We start from the raw sequence: 13286 nt of genomic DNA, 5'->3' as shown, positions 1-13286 counted from the left end.
TGGTACGGGAACAGCTGTGTTAATAATCAAAAAGCTCTTCAGAGAGTGATCCGTACGGCAGAACGCTGCTGCGGGGCTGCTCTCCCCTCCCTACAGGACATCTACACCATGAGATGCTGGTTTAGAGCAGCTCAGATATTGGAGGACCCGTCCCGGCAACAAACTGTTCCAACTTCTGCAATCAGGCAGAAGGTTTTGCACCATCCGGACAAGAACAGAGACGCTCGAGAGGAGCTTCTATCCTCAGGCAATCCGGGTCCGAACCCATACACAGCATCCATAAGTGACACATCCCAGCCGCATACTTCTCAGCTTCACTACAGCACTAGACACTTTAACACCCACTCGCACAATGTACTTTTTCAGATTTTCAATGTAAAAATTTCCAGATTCTTTTAATAAATTCACTTAATGTATATAATGTTCTTCTCTTTGCACAGTCGAGGAGCGTGTCAGGACACATTTCACTGCGTGTTGTACTTGTCTAACTATGCATGTGATAAATAAAAGAATCTTTAAAAAAAAAGAAAAAAAAATCACAAAATCGGTGGTTGATTTATAACAGTCTGTTTATTAAACAAGGTAAAGATACAAAGCTTTTTTTCCTTTTTTTTCTCCTTTTTTAAACACTGATAACCTTAGTTTAACTTCTCAGTCTTGGCTGTGCATATTTAGTTGTCTAGAAACTGTATATGAAACCACAATGCAAGACAGGAAAAAGTGTAATAAATCTACGCAATATCATTTCATAGAGAACATGGGTTAAACAGTTATACAGATTACAGCTCAGGAACTCCATGCGGAAGGAAAAAAAAAAATGTTTTACACGACTGAATACTGCAGAACACAATACAGAGTAATGGAAATGGGATGGTAAAACAGTTAAGGCTTACATGTAAATAACTGATATAAAACATGAATATTAATAACATACAGGTAGACTAAAATAATTACAGTAAGCTCTTACATAAACCTTTACAAAAACCCAAAGAAAACATGTTTATGAAAACTTAAAAATAGGTACTATAAATGAGTAACATGTTTTACAGTACAGCAACATGTACATTTTCCCATTATCTCAAAAGAGAGAGAGCAAGTTGAAGAGGCAGGGTCTGTTGTTGGCGTAAATGTCTGTTTTCAGGCCAGTGGCTTGAGTAATAAGCTTTTATTCTTTTGAAAACATACTATATACTGTATATGTATTTTACATTATTCTCAGTTCCATCTCAAATGTAACGTCTAGCCGTAGCACCTTTTCTGAAAGTGCCCTGAAGAATACAGGGTACCCTATTAGTACCATTCAGAGGTTACAGGTACAGTAAAAATACAACAAACAATACTGTGTACAATAAAAAGAATACTAAAGAGAGAGAGAGGGAGAGAAACAAAAACAAAAGGAGAAGATCCACCCCTGCGTAAACTCATAAAATAGGCCTATTGAATATGAATCATACTGCAGTTTATTCCAAGTAGGTAAAGCTTATTAGAGGCTAAAAAAAAAGTTGCTGGGTTTGAGTAGCTGTACAATAACTTCACATTTTGGTCCAATGGTTAGCTTTAAAATTTACTGCTCAAGTAAAAATTAGTTTAAGCTGAAGCATATTTTGAAAAAGTGGGCTGAGTAGAGTAGAGCTGGCACTGATACATGTGCAACATATATTTGAAAGTATAAGTCAAAGCTTAATGGAGCAGGGAAAGCGGACAAACACTTTTACAAGATTTGCTTTCGCTTCAAACCTCACTAAGGTTCATTATATGGCACTAACTACTGGAACGAGAGACACACCAGAAAAAAAGCAGTGTTTTTTGATCATACGTTATGATCATAAAGGTGCCATAAAGGTGAATGTTAAATATGGAGTGAACATTTTTTGAAAATAAGAACTACAAAAAAAAAACCTTCCTTCCCTTCCATCGAGCTCTGCTTTGCCTCCACAAGCCAATAATCCAACTTCTTAATACAATCATGAAATATTTTAATTGTCATCTACCGATTGCTTTTCTTTAAATTTTGATGACCCTGTCTTTGCACAAAAAAAAAAAAAAAATAGTTGAAAAAAAAAAAAAAAAGAGACTGTTTTTTTGTACACAGTCGGTACTCTTAGCTGCCACGAGTAATGCCCTTTGGCATTTTCCATCCAACGAGATTGAAACAATTTGACCAAAACCACAAGGCCTAAAAGTGCTTTAAGATTATCTTTGGATGTCTCCAGAATACACCCAGCAAACTTTTTCTTTTTTTTTCCTGCTTTTTCAATTTAATATTCGGGCAAATGTCATCTGGCACGTTTTGAAAACCCATTTCATGGAAGAGAATAAAAACAAAAACAAGACAACTAAAACATTTTTTTAATGGCCAATGCATCCGGCGGTTTACATGATGCTTACGAAAGTGCTTATTAAATCTGACGCAAGACATTCTTTGCCACTCGATCCCCTGGACAATATCTGGCTGTATTTTTACATTCACAAAATAACGCTGTGCTCCTTTATGACAGACGGCCTGTGTCGAGACGGATGGAGGCAAGTCTGCTTACAAAATCTAACAGTGAATGCTCATGTCAGCTGTCATAATGCTAATGTAAGCCTTATGTAGATGGCCGTGGGTGCAGGGCCTCACAAGCTCCAGCCGAACGCTGACTCTGAATCTTGATGCTGAATGCTTGCGGAGCTCAGATGAGGGAGATGCGTATGGGGATGCTGGGGGACTCTGTCCTCTGGGGCGACTGGTGACTCACCAGGTGCTCCACCACTGTGTGTTTGGACATGTGCTTCATAAGATAGGTCTCCTACAAGAACAAGAAAACACACCAAAGGGCATAAAGATTACTGCTACAGTAATTTTAAAAGTGCCTCTACTCCAACCAGTTCAGCTGAAGTTGATATTGACAGTTGTGGTCAAAAGGATACACACACAACCACTAATATTTAATTAAATCTCCCTTGGCAAATTGCTCCTTGACCAGATCATTTTGGTAGCTTTTGGCATAATGCTGGCTGAATATTAGCACACTCAGAGTTCATTTAAATGAATTGGTTTCCTGGCACAAACCCAGCATTTCAGTATAGTCCACAGATTTTCAATAGGGTTGAGGTAAGGGCTTTGGGAACGCCATTCCAGAGGCTTAATGGGCCAATTCTAACCAAATGCAGTCCAGAATCATCATTTGAAACAACTGCATATAAGTACAAATATTTTGGCTCTGTCACTACCTTGCCAAGGTCTGGAAGAAGACCCAAATGGTAACTCTCAAATCTGATTAAATTGTCTAGGGTGTTCAAGAACAAGACAGAAACCACCAAGGCTCAAGCCTGCCATGCACTGGAAGCTGCTGGAACATCAGAATCACTGGTCACAATGAAGCAAGGTTTACTTCTCCTTGGATTGAGAGGGTGCTGACCAAGAAAGAAGCTCCTTGTTTAAACTTGATGCCTTCAAGCTCAACGAAAATTTGAAGCTGGTCAACAACGATTAAACTATCTGGGCACAGTGACATGAGGAATGTGTGGAAGAGTTAAGGTGAGGCTTTTAAACCTAAGAACAGAGTGCCAGCTGTCAAGCATGGTGGAGGTAGCATCATGCTCTGGGGCTGTTTTGCTGCCACTGGTACTTATACAATGCACAAAGTCTATGGACCCACATAGCAAAATTGGTATGGTCCGGATCTGGCCCACACAATGTGCTTACACATGGCCCACATACCGCAAAGAATGACGGCCCTTTGGTGGCCCAGATCTGGTTTGCCAAAGGTGGCCCACACATGGGCCAGCACAAGGCCAGTTGCAGACACACTGGTGGTCCTTTGCTGGCCTATGTGTGGATTACCTCTGGCAAACCTGGTCTGGGCCACCAAAGGGCCGTCATTCTTTGCGGTATGTGGGCCATGTGTAAGTTGTCTGCAGCCACGGGCCAGTTGCAGACACACCGCTGGCCCTGTGCTGGCCCAGAACAGTTTCAGCTCTGGCCCCAGATGTCAGCCTAATGTGTACCTTAATTAAGCCATGTAATAACAACATGTGCATAATAGTGCAAAAGTAACATGAGGAATCTCTGTTCAGACAGTGAATGGACTAATTCTTATATAGCATTTTTCAACTCTCCCAGATTAACTCTCCCAACCACACACTTTCGCTTAACTGAGTGCTTCCTAACTACATTCATACACATTTACACTCACGACACGCAGACTAGAGGAGCCAGGGATCGAACCATTAACCTTCCAATCAATAGGTGACCTGCTCTACTGCCTAAGCTACAGCCACCCACTGGCAAAGATGAGTAAACCCTCACTAGGTTTTGGATAAAGTGTACACTCACAAACCTGTCAAACCTGCATTTGAAACGTTGGTTACCATAGCAGTATAGTATTACAACATGGCATTTGGGTCTTCTAACTAAAATAGAAAAATAGGAACATAAATAGTGCCATCATTGCCAGACCTGGCCCACATCTGGTTGACATACACCCTGCCATAACACCGGTCAGTCAGAAATGCCAGCTTGATGTCAGATCCCGGCCAGACCTGTTTTCTATGAGCCTGGGCCACATAAACCAAATCACAATGGAGTCAGATGTGGCATGCCATCACATAGACAGTGCCATCTATGCCAGGCCTGGCCCATATCTGGATGACATATGTCTTATCATGCCAGAAGACAGCCAGCAGTGCCAGCTTGATACCAGATCCGGGCCAGACCTGCTTGCTATGTGGGGAATAATGAAGAAAAAATACCTCCAAATTCTTCAACTCAACCTCAAATCAACAGCTAGATGCTTGAAACTTGGACACAGCTGGGTGTTCCAACAGGACAATTATCCCAAACATACATCGAAAGCTGGATTTCGAATGGATAAAGTAGCTTCTGGAATGGTTTTCCCAAAGCCTCGACCTCAACCCTACTGAAAATCCGTGTACTACGCTTAAAACAAAGTTTTTTCTTATTTGTATTTAAGGCTGGTGTGCTGCTGGAACCATAATTTCCCTGAGGGGACCTACCCAATGGATGAAGTTCTCTTCTCTTCTATTCTCTTCTAAAATACAGGTCTGTACCAGGAAACCAACAAATTCTTGCTTTTAAAAGTCGTTAAAGATATATGCTGCACAATCCTTCCACCCCGGAAAAGAAAACGTCTGACCACAACTTTATGTTTGAGTCCACAGCTGAGTCATTTTCCTGACGTCTTTGAATGCCTAGAGGCTCATCAGTTCCTAGCGTTAAAGCAAAACTAATCAAAGCATAATCCAGCTTGAGGGACATTAGTTGATGCTTTCATTTCCAAGAATTCAAAGTGAAAAGTGAAACTGCCATGGACTTATGTAAAGGTAAGAACAATACAAGTTAAAAATAAAACTATGATATCAAAAACAATGATCACACAGAAATGGCCAGCCCAATGACCTATTTGGACAGGTTTAGAGGAAACTGGAGGGATGTGCATTGCAGAGTAGATATTTATATTAATCAGAATGGGACAGACATACAATGCAAAAACATAATGCTTCCGGACCTCGGCTGTAGCTTAAACATATTCTTTTAGTCCTTTTTGAATATTTGAATAGAAGCAAGGACACACTAAGGTGTTAAATATCTCAAACAGGAAACACACGACTTCTAGTCCAAGAGAGAAAAAAATATTATCAAATGTCATCGATGCAAGCAGTCTGCCAAAAAACAGGTGTGGAAAACCTGACATAGTGAATACTCGCTTGTGGTTTACTTACTGAGGTGTAAGCCCGGCCACACATGCTACAGCAGTAGGCCTTAGCGTTTTTGATGGCATGCGCTGACAAGTGGATCTGCAACGATGCAGAGTCTGAGTAGGCACGGTAGCAGTTGGGACATTTATACGGCTTGTCTTTATTGTGCTGCCTCTGGTGAGACTGTGGGGGAGAGAAAACACGGACAGAGGTTGTAGAGAAGTCCACGTAATTTGAACATTTGCAGCTTTGCATCTGAACCTTTTAATCAGAGTCAGGTCACAAGAAGAATGTCTGACTGACCTGGAGATTAGACAGCTGGGTAAAAGCCTTTTCGCATCCAGGGTGGGCGCATTTATAAGGCCTATCGCCGGTGTGGATTCTGCAGCAAGAGAAGCAGACGGGAAAATGTTTTTATGACAGACGCCACTGCAAGAGAACTCCTGCAAAGAAACATCAAAGTATATTCAAAGCAGCAGATTTTCACTGCATATAAGTCACAGTCGTGGTCTATATGTAAAACATAAAAAGAGTTCCAGCAAGGAGAAAACAGATATAGCAGTAAAGGGGACGACAGGTTTGATCACCATTTAGATTTGAGATGGGCAACAGTGGAGGCAGCTGAGATCAACTTGATTTCTCACGTTTCGTGTTCACGGTTTGACCAACCTGGTATGTTGCTGCAGGTGTGACAGCTGACGGAACGAGTTCTCGCAGTAGGAGCAGTGGTAGGGTTTGATCCCCAGGTGAATACGCAAGTGCTGGGACAGGTAAGAGGCGTTGGCGAACGTCTTGGAGCAGTGGGGACACTTGTGCGGTTTGGCCTCTGTGTGGGACTTGGAATGAATCTGCATCTCTGACTTGGTTAAGAAGGTGAGTGGGCAGACTTTGCATCTTGGGGACAAGAAGAGACAAAAAAAAGATCAGATCAAAACAATTTTGAGAGATTAAAATCTGCCTGCCTACAACTAAATAGAAAATGTAGCATAACATCAGTTTTTTCCCCACCACAGTACACAGACCACTTCAATAATTTTAACAACAATTTAAGAAAATCATCAAGTCTTAATCACACTTTATGTCAAAAGTAGCAACAAAAACTGAAAATCAACTATAGTTGATTAACTAAGAAGTAACACATGATTTTTAAAATCCAACAACACCAGCATTGCTAACCTCACAATTTAAGAAAAAAGCCACTTTCGACTGCTACTTTATTCACAAAGAATTTTTACACTGAACAACCTTCATGATGTAATCTCCAAAAGAGTGTTTGAGGTGGGTGTGTTAACCACTACACTATGGAGCCACTAGCTTCCTTATCTAAAACTTCCAGCTGACTGACTTAAATGGGTTTTTTCCTCACAAAAAAAAAATAATTGAGCTTTTAAGTCTTTGTGATAAAAGCTTAAAATCTTAACACTAATCAGAAATTGCCGAGTCTGTCAGCTGGCTTTTATTGAAGCCTCTGGAAAGTCCTGGTTATCATAAAAAACTAACATAAAAGAAGAAGAAATATCAAATGTTTTCCCAGGTAGCAAGAGGAGGTAAATATTAGCTGACAATTTATTAGAAATTTTGGCATTGCTACATTTGTCCAGTGATCTTTCTACATGCTTTCTCCAACCATCAGTCTCTCTTCTTTAAATATCATGGGAGTGTTTTTTTCCACCTTGCCTTCCTGACCTGCTATTACACAAACCCTCCTCTCCTCCCCAACACCAACTCATCCTCCTGGATGTTCTGGGAGGGTCAACCCAAGTTCAAATCTTCCATCCGTTAGCTTTACCTCATTGCAACCAGCGCTCAGACTCTTTTGGGTTCAGTCCTTTGGAGTTTGTTTGACCAACCTTTTTTTTTAGTAAGCTTTTGTCTACTCAGGTGAAAGCTGCGCTCATATTAAAGCCTCAGTATAGAGCACTTTTCTTATTCTCAAAGTTGTCTCAGGAAAATACCTATCAATGCTTGCAGACCTCATAAACCTGTCAATTTACTTTGCAAGATCAGCACAGAAACCCCCCCCCAGAAAACAATAGGAGCTGCTTTCTGAATCCAACCTGTAGGTTTTGCCCTCTTTGGGTGCAACAGTGACACATCCTTGATCAGCCAGGATGGGGTAGGGCACCACCAGCAGAGGACCAGATGTGTTTTCGGCTTTGATCTTCTTTCTTCCCCGAGGTGCCTTTGGCGGGGGGCCCAACAGTCCTGCCAGGCCTCCGGCCTTCATGTGGTCAATGCCAGGGCCACTAGCCAGTCCGGAGATGATATTCACAGAGGGGGCGCCACCCAGGCGGTTCTGGCTGCTGGAGGTCGGAGTCGTCGGGGTCAGGGCTTCTGAGGTGCTGTGGCTGTCAGGTCGAGATGAGGGGGCCAGACCTGAGAAGGTTGGAACAAAAACTGCATTAGCAGATATGACTAATACAACACCACACTCCTCTTAAGAAACACACCAGTTTACCACTCAGTAAACACCGTGTGTGTGAGTGTCAATTTTTCATGACAGTTTTCTTTATATTATCACACCAGAGGCTGGCTGCCTTGCTGCATTTCTCCTACAAGCTTCACAGACGGCGTGACGGCTGTACCTGAGCGATGGTTGACCCGGCCAGTTTGTTCACTGAGGTGTCTCATTTGCCAGTCCTCCCATAATCCTTTGGCCTTTACTGCTGACTTGTCATCCATATTTCCATCTGGAAGTTATAAGGTGATGGTGTGTCAGTCAGTAAACTGTCTCCTAATCCGCACAGGCTTGATTCTACACCACGTCTACAAATTCATTACATCAACTATCAGCCTGCAAAACTGAGGAATCACATTCAAAATGTTTTGATCTAAGAAAACCTGGCCTAGGCCTTAAAATGTGTAGCAATTATTACATCAATAACTTCATGTTAATTAAGGTTACTCTAGGGCCGGGCATCATTTTAAACTGTTTCCACATTTCATTATGGATTTTTATTTGGCCTCTACCTTCACAATCTGTATATTATCACCCCGCTTCCTTAAACTCACCAGGCCACCATACCAGTTTGAGACAGATTGGCAGCACTTGGACATATTTAACACTATTTCAGAAGAACGTACCCGGTCCAGAACTGGAGGCGGGACGAGCGTGCAGGGCGATGTCCGGCTGTCCAGAGCCCTGCGGCTGTGGGTGGTGGCCCGGAACCTGTTGCGGCTGAGGCTTTGGAACCTGCATACCGTGCTGAACGCTACCGTCCGGGGACGAGGTGGGAACCAGCAGAGGCTGCTGAGAAGGGGTGGAGGTAGGTGGCAGGTGCAGGGGTCGAATCTTCTCAGCCATCAGCTGCTCCTTGATCTTGTTAATGAGGACCAGGTTATCCAGCTGAAAGGGTTAACGGGTCATGCTCAACAGAAAACAGCTGCCTTGTGTGAATGTCATTCATGCCATCAAAACATATTGCAGGACAGAAAACACTGATCAGCACATGGTTAGTTTTTACCTATGACAGAGGTGGGCTAAAGTAACGCCCACAAAAAGCTTTAATCCAGCCCACTCATGGTGGAGGAGCATCAATTCTGCACGTTCACTGTATTTTGCAGCACAAAGCACTGCTTTTGTAATGTTGTTAAGAATGGACTGTGTCCTAAAAGTGGTCGTCTGAACTAGCAACTTCATCCAAGCTGGGGGGGCTTAAGAGTCATACAACAGCAGTATTCCTTTGTAACAACAGCAGACCGACTAAATGTAGGAATACAGACATATTTTTAAAATTGCACTTGTTTGTCCTCAACATATCTCAGAGGTTTTGCTATCTAGTTTGTAATGCAAACGTTTTCAGGAAGCACTTGCGCTTCTTTGGTCCGGCCTGCTTGAGATCAATTTGGGCTGCGTGTGGCCCACGAACTCCAAGGAGTCTGAGGCACCCCCCTTATCTGCGAGAACAAACTGCGAGCGGTTCTCAGCGTAACAGTGGTGGACTGGTGCTGAAAGGCTGAAAAGACATTCACACATGGAAACAAATGGCAGTTGAAGGTGGAAACATCACAGTAATTACATGCTGAGCGGACTTACCTGGCCTGGCATGGACGGAGGCGGCGGCCAGAAGTATGGGTTGTTAAACCGAGGCTCTGCCATCCTGAAGTGTGTGACATTTATTTTAGTCGCTTTTCAAAGATGCACATAATGAAGTGCTCCCTTACAGAGCACTGTTGTTAAAACTGCACGCAGAGTAAGTTAATGCTTACAAACAGGCAGGCTTAAACTGTGAAGCTGAAAAATCTGACACCTTAACCACACACTGCATGTGGCTAGTTTCATATGTCATGCTTGAATTTTCTTTCAGGCCTTGTGCTGATCACATTCGCATCCACCTAGCTCTGCATCCACTTTGATGTCACTTTAAGGTGACGAGAACCATTTCTGGTACTCAGTTAGCGCCACGTATCAGCTGTTTAGACGGTTAAAGTTGCAGAGAATTTGCTGCATTCACTTCTCCGGACTGTTTGCACCACAGGCACAAATGCAGTAAGCATTAAACGAGTGGCTTCTAAATTGGCTGCTTTTGATGGATAAATGCACTTTGTTTGTTTGTTGTGATTGTTTGAAAAAACAAACAAACTGTGGGGACAGTTGAATGACCCTCAAGTTAAGATCTGTAACAGCTGACCTTGAAACGGTTTCATATAAAAGACTGAGTCTGATCGTGACCCCTAGTGCTGTGCGATACTAAAAATTTTGGTACTGATCCGATATGAAGTAAATACAGGGCCCGTATTGCCAATACAGATACCTATACTTTTACCCTATAAAAGAAGGCTTATGCAGGGGAGAGCAGTGTTTCGTGATTTATGAGATGAATCATCATCAATGATCATCTAAAGCACGTTGGGTCGATTTCTGTTGTTTAAATGTGCTACAGCCTATAAATAGTTAATGCAAAAATGTTCAGATATTTTTCATACTGGATGTATGCAGTATATTTTTTCATTTTAAAAATGTCCACTATTTCACACAATGCAGTGGGCTACATGCTAAACTTAGAAGATATAAATAAAGTATCGATCACGTGGCTCTAGTATCGATCCTATACCAATACCAGCGCTGGTATCAATACTATCAATATTTGATCGATCTGCCCACCTTTAAGACAGGCTTTGAAAGGCAGGGGGAAAGTATGGAAGCTAGTACAGGGCTCTTATTTTGTTGAAAAATAAAATGAAATAAATGCTTTAAGATAACTGAACTAACTAATTAAAAAGGTAAATACAATTTTTTTTAATGTAACAGTAAAAACTCGCTAGATGTCAGCTCACGCTTAGAAGTCGATGTGTGTAAATCAGGCCTACAGAGTAAAAGTGACACAAATCCACGCAGCTCTGCCATCTAAATGTCACCTACAATACGCCAGCACTTCTTAAAAAAAAAAAAAAACCACATCAGCATGATCCTGCGCCGTTTAGCTCGGGCTTGATGCCTCTCTGCTCCTTTTGTCTGAATTCCTGCAAATAAGTGGACGTCGCTTTTGCAATTTTTCCACAAAAACGCCGTGAAAAAACAAAACAAAACAAAACTTGAACTTCTTTGACTTTTTCGGACATGTCGGCTGCCTGGGAGCAGCTCCGGACTCGCACCGACGGAGGATTGTCCAGATCGATCCTCCCCGGTGCGACTCGACACATTCTCAGACAGTTTTCTTAAAACATTTCCAGACAAAAGAGAAACAAAAATGGCAGCCTTATTTTTATAAGGCGGGACGCCATATTCTGCAGACCCCAAATTTTTTAGGAGCATGAACATGTTGTCGTGTGGCGGGTTGGGATGAGGAGCGGCCGGAGACCAACACAAAGGTGTGTTTATCATGTCGGCATGAATGATTGTTTACGGCGAATTGCAGGTTTGAATAGCCCGGCCTCCCCACCTCTTAAAAAAACTGACACTTCCTACAACAACCATGCCCTGCAAGGAGGAAAAAAAAAACCACACACACACACACACACACACAGCACGGAAACGGACAAGCTTGATTCATCAGTGCCGATTAAAAATAACCGTAGCGATGCGTTAAGGTCAAAATCAGAACCGGTGCACAACGCCTCATCTCCCGACAGACTCTGTGCCATCTTAAGCAAATTTCACTTTTTTAGGGCTGCTTTTTTTCTACATTCTGTAACTTTTGGACGAATCAAAGCAGAGAAATTGCATTTTCGTGCTAATGCACGCACCGAGAGGCTACCGCTCATTAGAGAAATGCACAGCAACGGAAACATGTAAAGACATGCACAAATACCTTGTGTCCTGATTGCAGATATTGTCTTGCGAGTACAGCTATAATATAAAAGGTTGATGTTCTTTCTGCCTCCGGTCGGACCACCGCTTCCGGGTCGCTTTGTTCACTTCTGGGTGCTGCTGCTGCTGCAAGGCTCAGCACAGTGCAGTCGAGAGGGGAAATATTGTGCTAAATGTTGCTTTTGTATTTTCATACCACGACCCACTTTATTCGCGTTTAACAGCATCTCAGCAGAAGCTACGTCAACGCAAGCAGGGCCGATACATGCATTAGTGAATTTTCAAAGTGCACACATTAGCGGTGCTGTCATCGTGTGGTGAGACGACGAGCAGTTTTTCTCTGATGCCATTTCTTAAAAAAAAAAAGCAGTCATATTTGCTGTCCTGTCAGAACTGTTATTATAGGCGGTCCACCCAAAGCACCTTAAGAGAAACACTAAAAAAGGAAAAGATTGTTAAAAAAATATACAACAAAAACAAAGTATATCTTTAAAAATGCACTTCTTTGCTACTACAGTGAAATACAGTTAGCCAGATAATCCTATATCTCCAAGCTAGTTAACAATCATTTATTCTCATCCAGCTGTGAAATATTTACAAAATCAGAAAGCAATCTAATGTAACAAAAGTAGGAAAATGTAACAATTTTCCTACTTTCTTCCACAGTAAAATTTCTAATATTACAGGTAACAGGGTATTAGTTAATAGCATGTTAACATATATTTGTATTGTGGTTTATGGCATTTCATTTTATCATTTATTTTATTTCAATTTGTGTACAGGGCTTTGTTACCACTTGTCTGTGAAAGACACGTTGTAAATAAACAGTACTTACTTACTCTTGTAGTAAATATGTAAGTAAGGTACCATAGGTACCAGTCTGGCTTCAGAGCCCATCATAGCACGGAAATGGCTCTTACTAAAGTCATCAATGACCTAAAAACCAACAGTGATTCACCGAGCGTTTCAGTCTTAGACCTCGCTGCTTCCTTCGACAGTGTTGATGCTAACATTTTAATTCAAAGCCTTTATGATTCAGTTGGTTTATCAGGTCAGATTCTCATCAAACCCAAAGTGTAGACATTTTAATGTTTTACTTGGTAGTTTGAAATCTGCAGAAACAAAAATTCAGTTAGGGGTTCCTCAAGGGTTTGTCCTCGGTCCCTTAGTATTTAACCTTTACATGCCCCTGCTTGGTGTTATCATAATGAAGACGAAACACAGTTTTTTATCTGTCATTTTCATTTGAAGCGCTGACCTCTATTTAAAATTTAATAAGCTGCACTGATGACAGTAACTGCTGAATTTTTAGAACTGAACAGATACAAGATGAAAG

General features: G+C 41.8%; 1 protein-coding gene across 4 annotated transcripts; it reads right to left on the bottom strand.

Annotated features, from left to right (window-relative positions):
- Window positions 1-551: 551 nt before the first annotated feature.
- Window positions 552-12245, bottom strand: znf362b (zinc finger protein 362b). 4 transcript variants are annotated; one of them, XM_005478267.4, is made up of 9 exons: window positions 11952-12245; window positions 9737-9800; window positions 8785-9019; window positions 8286-8390; window positions 7758-8076; window positions 6370-6594; window positions 6004-6082; window positions 5725-5883; window positions 552-2789 (listed from the first exon to the last, which is right to left on the bottom strand). In XM_005478267.4, the coding sequence occupies exons 2-9, from the start codon at window positions 9797-9799 to the stop codon at window positions 2673-2675; spliced, it is 1302 nt and encodes a 433-aa protein (XP_005478324.1). In that variant the 5' UTR covers window position 9800; window positions 11952-12245; the 3' UTR covers window positions 552-2672. The 4 variants fall into 4 exon arrangements, with proteins under 4 accessions (XP_005478324.1, XP_003444842.1, XP_005478323.3 ...); XM_003444794.5 differs by having other exon boundaries at window positions 8785-9046; window positions 11952-12244; XM_005478266.4 differs by lacking the exon at window positions 11952-12245 and adding an exon at window positions 11100-11623.
- Between the last annotated feature and the right edge of the window lie 1041 nt (window positions 12246-13286).

Source organism: Oreochromis niloticus, linkage group LG20, assembly GCF_001858045.2.
Source record: "Oreochromis niloticus isolate F11D_XX linkage group LG20, O_niloticus_UMD_NMBU, whole genome shotgun sequence".
Taxonomy (NCBI): domain Eukaryota; kingdom Metazoa; phylum Chordata; class Actinopteri; order Cichliformes; family Cichlidae; genus Oreochromis; species Oreochromis niloticus.
The sequence above is the reverse complement of the archived record's forward strand: the minus strand, read 5'-3'. Positions and strand labels throughout refer to the sequence as shown.